A 9,931-nucleotide genomic window follows, 5' to 3' on the forward strand; every position below is an offset into this window, starting at 1 on the left:
AAACATTTTGATGTCGCAGTAGGAAAACAATGATGCCTGATTTGCATCAAACTGCCTTTCCATCGGCCCATACACAGCAAGTACTTTGACGTTGCAGGGTACACAGTTGTAACTAATAACATTAATTATGGCCCCGTTCCATTGAGGTGGGCCAGGGCCCTGCTATTGTGCTGTGAAGAACAGGACTATAACTCATTTGATCAATTACACCCGAGTTTACTCTGCAATTACATGTCAATAGCTGCGCTGAAAGGGGTCTCTTGTGCACGCCGGCACGGCGTTCTGGAGACACTTGAATAGAACGTAGCGTTCGGTAATGTTAGCGCTCCTTTTCTCTTATTGTGACAAGTCAACACGTCCGCCGTGAGAGAGGGTTTTGTGAAGAAATGATGCGACGGACGTCGAGCGAACCCGAACATTGGGATGTCACTGCCAATCAAGCTTAAAGGAACAGTGTGTAGGATTAAGTGGCATCTAGCCACGGGGTTGCATATTGCAATTAACTGAATACCCCTCCCCCCCTCCACCCCCGCTCACCCATCCTTGTGAATGCGCGTCGGAGAACTTCGGCGGCGTGCGTGAGATGACCTGCTCCAAGACACGTAGAGCTCATTCTAAGCAGAGGAAAAGCACAACAATGTTTTATTTCAGGGGATTAAACACTATATATTCCATTTATGCTAATAGATTTCTCAGAAATCCTACATACATGGACCGTAAAAGCGAAATCAAAAGGATTTAGAGAATTTATTTTGAGCGTCCTAAACACTATCCAGTATTTATTTAAATTCTCTTCATGCATCAACAGCACGCACAGATATGTAACCTTTTCAGTATGCATACTGGCTTTTATGAAAATACTAAACTTGTAAAAAGCCTTAAAATGAATCTGTATTGAATTGGGACACACAGTTTAAATCAATTCCAGTATTCACCCAAAATCCAACCAGTTTTTCTTCAACCACCGATGCTTTGACTTTAAGACATCTTTTAAGATTCTTGAGTATCATCATCACTGGATAAAATCCTAATTAGGCACTGAATGGCGTATGTGTGTCACATTTTTCCACACGCAAGGACCTCCACAAGGACGCTCACCCCCACGACAGTAGTGCCATTTAATTTAACAACACACCTCCAAGAATAATCTGTTAGAATTTAGGCCAGATCGTAATGGCTTTTCCTGTTTTGCGGAATTTCCTCCCAATTATGCGAGGACCGATGAGACTGAACAGACCTGTACATTTACTTTTTACAGATGTTGAGCCTCTGATAAGACAAGAGGAGGTAGATCTACTGTGAAACATCTCACTATCTTAAGGCAGCAATAATCAGAAAGGAAATTATGGTAGATTAGGTTATTATTTTAGGTATTTAAGGTATTTGGGTATTATTATTTTACTTTTAATGTAAATGTTGTTTTCAAAGTCTAAGTGTTTTTGTGATAATCGATCATGCTGTACTGCATTATATGTATTTGTATTGTAATGGTTTTTTTGCCTGGACCCAGGAAGAATAGTCTCCACTACGGTGTGGACTAATGGGGATCCTTAATAAACTAAACTAGCATGACTAGCATGTGGTTGTGAGAGTCACCGAGCAGGCCGCCTCCGTGCCGCAGCTTTATGCCGTCTTCCCACTAAAAGCCTCACGCAGCGACTGGTCTCCAGACAGCTTCAGCCTCATTGTCTACTGGTTTGTGAAATTTTGAGTGCTCAGCAAAGTGAACGGACAGTAACACACGGAGAGGAGAGCCAAGGAAATGAACCACTCAGAAACCACTCAGTAAGCCCACAGTCAGAGCTACCAGAAGTGGGTGGTATGAGAGGAAAGATGCGTTTGAGGAGTGAAGGACAAAGTAGTGCTTGTGTGCAAGTTCGCCACCTTGTGGATCAGGACTGGTTGGGCTCCCCTCAAACTGCCCTTGACCTGCGAGAGAAAATCACAAATCATATGAAAGAACTCATTGCTGCGTTTGAAAAGTGGTTATATACAGTGACTTGCCACCATGTTGAAGAAACGAATACATGAGGAAAGCTTTTTTAATTTCAATTTTTTTCCTTTCAAACATCATGTACATGTTGTTTGCTGGCTGATTTAATTCAAGTTTGTTCGGCGGCTCCTCGTTCCAGAGGTCTCCGACAGACGCGAATAACTCTTAGAACTCTATTCAAGCGAACGCCGACGACGGAATAGTTTCTTGAAGGGTGCTTTTGACCATTTCAAGGGTAATACCTCCTGTAAATCTGAAAGATAACCCTCCTTTTAAGATTTAATGAGATTCACAGTGACAGTTGAAAAGAGGGAGATAGAAAAAGTGCTATTCCAGCATCAGCAGAACACTGTACCACTCAACATCCTTGAGGATACTGAATTAAATTAACTCTGCCTTTTATTCTCTTACCTTATCTGAAATTATAATAGGAAATGTATGCAGATAAGCAACGGTTTAATCTCTATGCCAGCAATTGTGTTTTCCTGGATAATAATAGTTTGAGGAAAGCCAGTCATATTTCTTGGTTTGTCATTGCACAATACGCAAACAGATTGCTCAGCTCTTCCAGGCAGTGTTAAAGAAATGTCTACTGGTGTATTTATTTTTAATTATAATTAACTTGTTTTTCTTTTCACAGCAACATAAGAAAGAAGCTTCACCAGTTGATCAAGACAAAAAATCCAGAGTATAACAGTATTTCACAATACATTATGCTTAAAGATACAAAAACTAGCCGAATAGTTATGAATTACCTCTTTTTTAAAACATATTTTGGAAAAACGTGACTTTAAAAACCTCAACTTTTAACGGTTCAATCTACTATCTGGCTTCTGATTGGTCGAGTCGCGGATGACGGGGTTGCTATGCTAATTGTCGGCTAACGTCGGACCCCAACAAAACCCCACTTTATCTTGTCTTTATCACACTTGTGTTTAAATGTTAAATGCTCGTGTGAAAACTGCATTTACCCGAGGGCCTTTCAAGTAAACATTTTAGTATTACGTTAAGGTTAATGCCAAATTACCCTGAACACCGTAAACTTCGAACTTTCAAATTAATTACACTTTAAATTAGCCGCAGGGCCTCTGATTGGCTGAATGCCGTTGTAACCGTTATGCTAATTCAGGGTCACGTATAGTATTTATAACTCTTTTAAATGAAGCCATTGGAGGCCAGCTGTGTAGCTTTAGGGCTTCATTATAGTTTGGCTAGGAGCCTAAACGCCTCTTAACGAATCCATATTATTTCTTCGAGTCAGCACAAATCGTCTGAGGGAAATTTCTCCGAGCTAAAGAGCGAAGACGACCCACCTGAGCTCGGTGTTGTTTGTGGTTAGCGCTTCAGACCACGCTGAGGCCTTCAGGTGTAGTCGGACATATTCTCTTCCAGCTCGCTGAAAGCCCTTCTAGTGAAAAAAACATCAGGATAACTTAGTTTTTCATTCATTTGTTATATGTTCTTAACCATCCGTGTGCTGCATAGCCACATACTTGGTAAAATAAATAAGAAGAAAACAGGCAATTTTGCGATTACTGTAGTTTTTATATATTTTTTATAGAAAAGTTCAGATTTAATTATTTACGGAATGTACATGAACGCATCACAATGAATTCTGACAGTAGCGTTTCACATGGTCGCGGGACCATCACAAAACACCATGCGAAGGATGGCAGAGGAGATACAACCTACCAATGAGCAGAGGTGAGCTTTCATCCCCTAAAGACACTCTTTTATTTATATATATATATATAGTCTTCTTCCCGTGTTTCGTTATGTAAGTTTGACAGTTGTGTCCCAATAGAACGACCGCCGTCCGTTTTGTTATGACTCAACTGAATCGTATTATTCTCCTTCATTACAAAAATAAACCTCCGTTAAAGTTGTGTTATTTCTCAGTTAATGTCAAATATCCAAATGACGTCGAACATCAGTTAAAATCTATCTTAAAGTTCCATTAGGCAGATCTATGAGAAAAACAACTCTAGTCAACTCGTTGGTGAAATCTTCACCTACCTCTTTCTGTTCCGAATATTAAAACCAGTCAGCATTAAATTCACATATTTTGAATGCCATCTGGTCTCAAAATACAAACTAAGTATCTGGGATTCACTCCATTTTTTGTTTGCATGACGTCAAGTTTGTCTCGAAGAGAGATTCAGGGAAATATAGATTGCATTCCAACAGTGCTGATAGTAGACAACGTCACGTGGTCAAAGTTCAAATCAGAGTCTGTCTTTTGTCTGTGTTTGCATGCACTTTACATGTTGCCTGTCTGCCTGTCTGCCTGTGCATGTCTGTTGTCTGAACCACAGCTCCTGGATTTTAAGTTGGCTCCCCTCCTGGTGCCCCACTTCTCCCTCTCAGCTGAAAGATGCAGAGGAAAAAATGCTCAAGAGTAAGTGTGCATGTTGTAACCGCTGCTTGAGAACTTGAGTGGTTTACAGTCACAAGTTGTGTTGTTGTCTTAAACGCAGAGAGGATGTTGGTATTTTGTCTTTTCTCAAAAGTATCAGTCTAAATACACCTGGTCCCATTTCCCCCCCCCCCCCCCCCCCCCCGTCTCCATCGTCCCATAATTCTCCCAGATGTGAAGCAGCCGTTCTCCCGGCAACACGTCCGCATATCCAACAGAAACTATCTGTGGACCTTAGCGTTCTTTAGCCAGCCACGCTCGCCCCCCGACCCCCCCGCCCGGACCAGATCCCCTCTGGTCCTGCTGCACGGCTTCGGAGGCGGGGTCGCCCTTTGGGTCCAGAACCTGGACTCTCTCTCCAGCGGCAGACCCGTCTACACTCTGGACCTGCTGGGCTTCGGCAGGAGCAGCCGGCCCCAGTTCAGCACCGACCCGCAGGGCGCCGAGGAGCAGTTTGTGGACGCGCTGGAGGAGTGGAGGGAGAAGGTGGGACTGGAGGACATGGTGCTGCTGGGACACAACCTGGGAGGATACCTGTCTGCCGCCTACACACTCAAATACCCACACAGGTGCTCTATACCTACTTTATATCGTCTTCAAATGGTTTTAATTTAAAGTGGCAGTGACAACTATCCCCCACAGGACTTGGAAAGTGGTATTAGTGTCACTTTCCATGTCTCTCAGAACCTTTACTCATTCAATAATACATAACATTAATATTAGACATTGAAATTAATTCTCAACTCGCTTTAAACTTTAAACATGGCGTCAAATGCAACGGCAATTTGGTCAAAATGTACCCAGGAATTCAAATTACAGTTTAAAATATACACATTTTAATAGATGGAGCCCATCGTCACAGATTGGTTGGTGTTGGTGTCGTCCCGATATTCGATATCCGTCATTATTCTACAGATACTACGACGTTTACTTCATGATTATATTTCCTCCAGGGTAAAACATCTGCTGCTGGTGGAGCCGTGGGGTTTCCCGGCGCGTCCAGAGAACCCCAACCACAACTCCATCCCGGTGTGGATCAGAGCCATGGGGGCCATTATGAGCCCCTTCAACCCTTTGGCTGGACTCAGACTGGCCGGGCCTCTAGGTCAGCACACACACACACACACACTCAAGCGATTGTTTTGAGGTGTTTTTTCATTCCTATGAGCCCCATTTTTGTTTTGCTTGGTGACACACACACACACACACACACACAAAGGATGGCGCTCCTCGTTGTCCTCACTTTGGTTGTTTTCACTTGAGTCAGAAAGATGAACACCAGGAAGTTTTTATTTCTTCTTGATGTCAGAAGAGGTGGACGCTTTTCTTGTCGATGCTCCGGGTTGTTTACAGATGTCCTACTGTAATATTAAGAGTAAGTAAATATCCTCTCATCCTTCAGGTCCAATGCTGCTCCAGACCATCAGGTCTGACTTCAAGCAGAAATACTCTTCCGTGTTCGACGACAACACTGTACCCGACTACATCTACCACCTGAATGCCCAGACGCCGAGGTGAGAGCCTTTTCATATATATATATGTATGGGAGACTATGGGTCAGTGGGTAGCTTTCAATCAGTGGGTTGGAGGTTCAATACCCGCCCTAGTCGATGTGTCTTTGAGCAAGACACTTAACCCTGAATTGCTCCCTGTAGCTGTGTCTACGGTGTATGAATGTAACAGGATTGTAAGTCGCTTTGGATTACTTGTAATAAAGTAATAATAATATATATATATATATATTTAATCTATATATATATATTATATCTAATCTATATATATATATATATATATAATCAATATATATCTATATATATAGATTATATATAATATATATACATATATATTATGTATATATATCAATCTATATATAATCAATATATATATTTACATATATATCCATCCATCCATTATCAATACCGCTTATCCTCATTAGGGTCGCGGGGCGCTGGAGCCGATCCCAGCTGACATTGGGCGAAGGCAGGGATACATATATATAATATATATATATTATATATATATATATATATATGTATATATGCTGAGTTTATTCCTCTCTGCTTCAGTGGAGAAAGCGCCTTCACGTACATGACCATCCCCTACGGCTGGGCGAAGAGGCCCATGCTGGAGCGGATCGGCCAGGTCCAGGCCGACATCCCCGTGTCCTTCATCTACGGCTCGCGCTCCAGAATCGACAGCGACTCTGGATACGCGTTCAAGAAAATCCGACCCGATGTGCAAATCAATGTAGGGGCTTCGGTTCTTCTTTCTTTCTCTTCAGTTTTCATGTGGAGTCTCTTAAGAGACATGATTGGTGAAAGTGTAGCTAACAGATGAAACTCCCCCCAGGATGATTATTATTTATATTACAAGTTTTCTCAAATTGTTTGTTTGAAGAAGCAAATGAGGCATTCGTTGTTATTTTGTTGGCGTATTAGAGGAAACAGCTTTTTACTGAGAGGATTTTGGACATAAATCTGAAAATAAAATAAAAAACTAATAATAAACAAAATAATTTATGTTTTTAAAAAGAACATAGTTCAAGCTATGAATGACGCACACTCGTGTGTGTGTGTGTGTGTGTGTGTGTGTAGATTTCTAACTGATATGCAACTAGTTTTGAGAAAACATCTTTTAAAGTTTAGTATCTTAAAATGATATGCACGCATACAACATTAACTAACGGATATTTCCATCAAACTTCCCCCAATTGATTTCTTACATTGAGGCGATATTTTCTTCTTTTTTTTGTATTACAACAACTGTTACGTTTAAATATATAAATTAAGCGATAGAGAAATCAACAGACCCAAATATTCAAAGTGTTAAAATAAACACGTAAATGTTTTGAGACGTCAAGAGAAACATCCATCTCAGCGTGTACCTGCCTTAACTACTCTGCCCAACTGTGTGTGTGTGTGTGTGTGCGTGTGTGTGTGTGTCAGGTGATCAGAGGAGCTGGCCATTATGTTTTCGCCGACCAGCCCGATGACTTCAACCAGACGGTCAATCGGATCCTCGCAGGGATGGAGGAGCAAGGCCACGAGGAGGGAGTGAAGCAGTGAGCGCTCCCTCATTCAGACGACACACACACACACACACACACACACACAAACACACAGGAGGGCAATGGGCTTGTCGAACCCACAGCCTTTACTGTGAGCCTCTTTATCATGCACTTTACTCCTGAGAGAAAACTATCACTGACAAAGGACGCTTCCCTCATTTCTTGAGGGGTCAAAGGTAAAACAAGGCCACACATTTCTTTATCCAAGTTTTTGTGAATAAATCTGAAATGCTGCCCCGTAGTGTTTTTTTATGGCTTCCGCTCGGAAATTCGGAGAAACTGTTGGGCAACTCTTTTCTGTGCAAAAAGAGAAATCACTTCTCAAGGGGGGGGGGGGGACAAAAAACAATCTTGTTTTGCGTTGAGGTCCGGGCAAAGTGCACAGGATGTTATTTTGTCTTTTTTTATGACCCCTCACCCACTCTGAGAGAGATATGAGGGAGGAGCTGTGTAGGGCAAAGGTACTGGGTGTGTGTGTGTTTTCTAGGAAACGTCCTCGCGGCCTCAGGAGCCGCTGTGACTCGGAGCGGCCAGCAGAGGGCAGCACGGTAACGGCCCGCTGCGCGTGACCGCCACAGTCCAGCGTGAACGTAAAAGAGTCTCAATGCATCGAACTGAGTGACCTACGGGGGTGGCTGGTGGCATGGTTTTTTTTGTTGGTAGGCTATGGCCATCCAATCAATTTCAACAAACTTCCCAGAATGAGTCAATGCAAACAAGTTAAACTTTTAACATTTATTACAACACTGACATAGTAAGAACATCTTATTTATATATGTGTGTAAATATATATATATATTGTTATATATATATATTAAGATGGACCTATGAACCTTGTTAGATTAGATTAGATATTCCTTTATTAGTCCCACAGTGGGTAAATTACAGGATTACAGCACCGGGTGCACATTAGAGCATTAATGAAAGATAAAAAATAAAACACAATAACAATACTAAGTACTAAATATACAAAGAAAACAAAATACATACACAAGGCAGTGACCAAAGTGAATTTCCAGCAGGTTATTGTGTTATAAAGTGCTGAGTGTGGCAAGATCTTCGGGTTACAGTGAGTCTGCTTTTATCCTCATTGTGTTTCTTCACCTCCATCCTGTCTCCGTCGTCCAGCAGTGACGTTCACTTTGCCCAAGATAGCTGCTTGAGGATTTATCCATGTTTTATTAAAGTTATTTAGTATTTAATACTTTTTGTCTACTTTTTGGTTTTTTTGTTTGTGGTTCAAGGTGGGAGGGGCCAGGCCCCCGTGGCCCTCGATTGGCCAACGCTCAGGAGACCAGGACAGATGTGCTTTAAGAGCAGCAGGACACTCTCTGCTAAGTCTCAACTGCAGTGACAGAATAGGGTCAGACATTTAAAGGATCTTTAAACAACGTCGCCCTTCTCAACCAACACACATCTTGTGAATATGAGTGAGCAAAAAAATATCTGGAACAAGAAAGCAATTTTTCCCTTTCACTTTGTATTTATTTGTTGACCTTCAGCACGCTGACTTTGCATCTCCAGTGACGACGGTATCACAGGCGGTGTTATCTTTGAGTACCCTGGCCTGTTACACCTCTGCCGGTGACCTGGCCCACCCCGACGGTCTCCTAGGCAACAGGGTAGCCACGGAGACCGTTTATTTTGGATCTCCGAAACCTGCAGGAAGTGACGCCGCTGCTTGAACAGGGAGGGGGGGCGGGGGGGTAATTATGGGTTTGCTTGTTCTTCTTAAAGATGCCTGGCGGCTCGTCAACCCGGGGGCGGAGCCTCCAGCTGAGCTGCACATGCACGCCTCTCTGGGACGGTGTGCACACAAGGTGTCCAGGCCTCTGTCCACAGTATAGTCACTTAATAAGATTGGCTGCTTAGTCGTCATGTCTCTCTCTCTCTCTCTCTCTCTCTCTCTGTCTCTCACCCACTCAGTCACATGGGCTCGAAAATCATTTCATTAGGAAAAGCGAAACAGGCGAGAAAAGTGACAGGAGCTTTCACACCGGGTTTGGATTTAATTGAAAGCTTGAAAGCCTAAAATAACATGCACGTGAAAAGGTGCACGCACACGCACACGCACACACACACACACACACACACACACACACCGTGGCTGCTGGCCGCCTATCAGATCTCTGTTTATCTTTCCTCAGAACCACCACATGCAGGTTGGTGCAGCCAAACTGATATTTCACTGATTATTCTCGCTCGTTTTGGGTTGTAACTCATAGTTTTAGAGTCAACGTGTGAATACGTAATACTTATAGACGCAGTCGGTCTTCCAGAAGGCCGTCCTGCACCAGCTCCACTCTATTTCTGCCTCACACTGTGGGTATCGATCACCTCGGGGCCAAAAAGACCCATAAAAATGTGTTCATTTTTCATGTGAGAAATCCACTGGTGTAATGACACACACACACACACACACTCTCCCCTCTTGTCTAAGCCAAACAATTACAGC

General features: G+C 42.7%; 1 protein-coding gene across 1 annotated transcript; it reads left to right on the plus strand.

Annotated features, from left to right (window-relative positions):
* The first annotated feature begins 3,614 nt into the window (after nt 1-3,614).
* Nucleotides 3,615-7,710, plus strand: LOC130192752 (1-acylglycerol-3-phosphate O-acyltransferase ABHD5-like). The gene is made up of 7 exons (XM_056412889.1): nt 3,615-3,697; nt 4,309-4,391; nt 4,582-4,978; nt 5,363-5,514; nt 5,812-5,923; nt 6,476-6,656; nt 7,355-7,710. Exons 1-7 carry the CDS (start codon nt 3,627-3,629, stop codon nt 7,472-7,474), a joined length of 1,116 nt encoding a protein of 371 aa, XP_056268864.1. The 5' UTR covers nt 3,615-3,626; the 3' UTR covers nt 7,475-7,710.
* The last annotated feature ends 2,221 nt before the right edge of the window (nt 7,711-9,931 follow it).

This window comes from Pseudoliparis swirei, chromosome 1 (genome assembly GCF_029220125.1).
Source record: "Pseudoliparis swirei isolate HS2019 ecotype Mariana Trench chromosome 1, NWPU_hadal_v1, whole genome shotgun sequence".
NCBI classification, from domain to species: domain Eukaryota; kingdom Metazoa; phylum Chordata; class Actinopteri; order Perciformes; family Liparidae; genus Pseudoliparis; species Pseudoliparis swirei.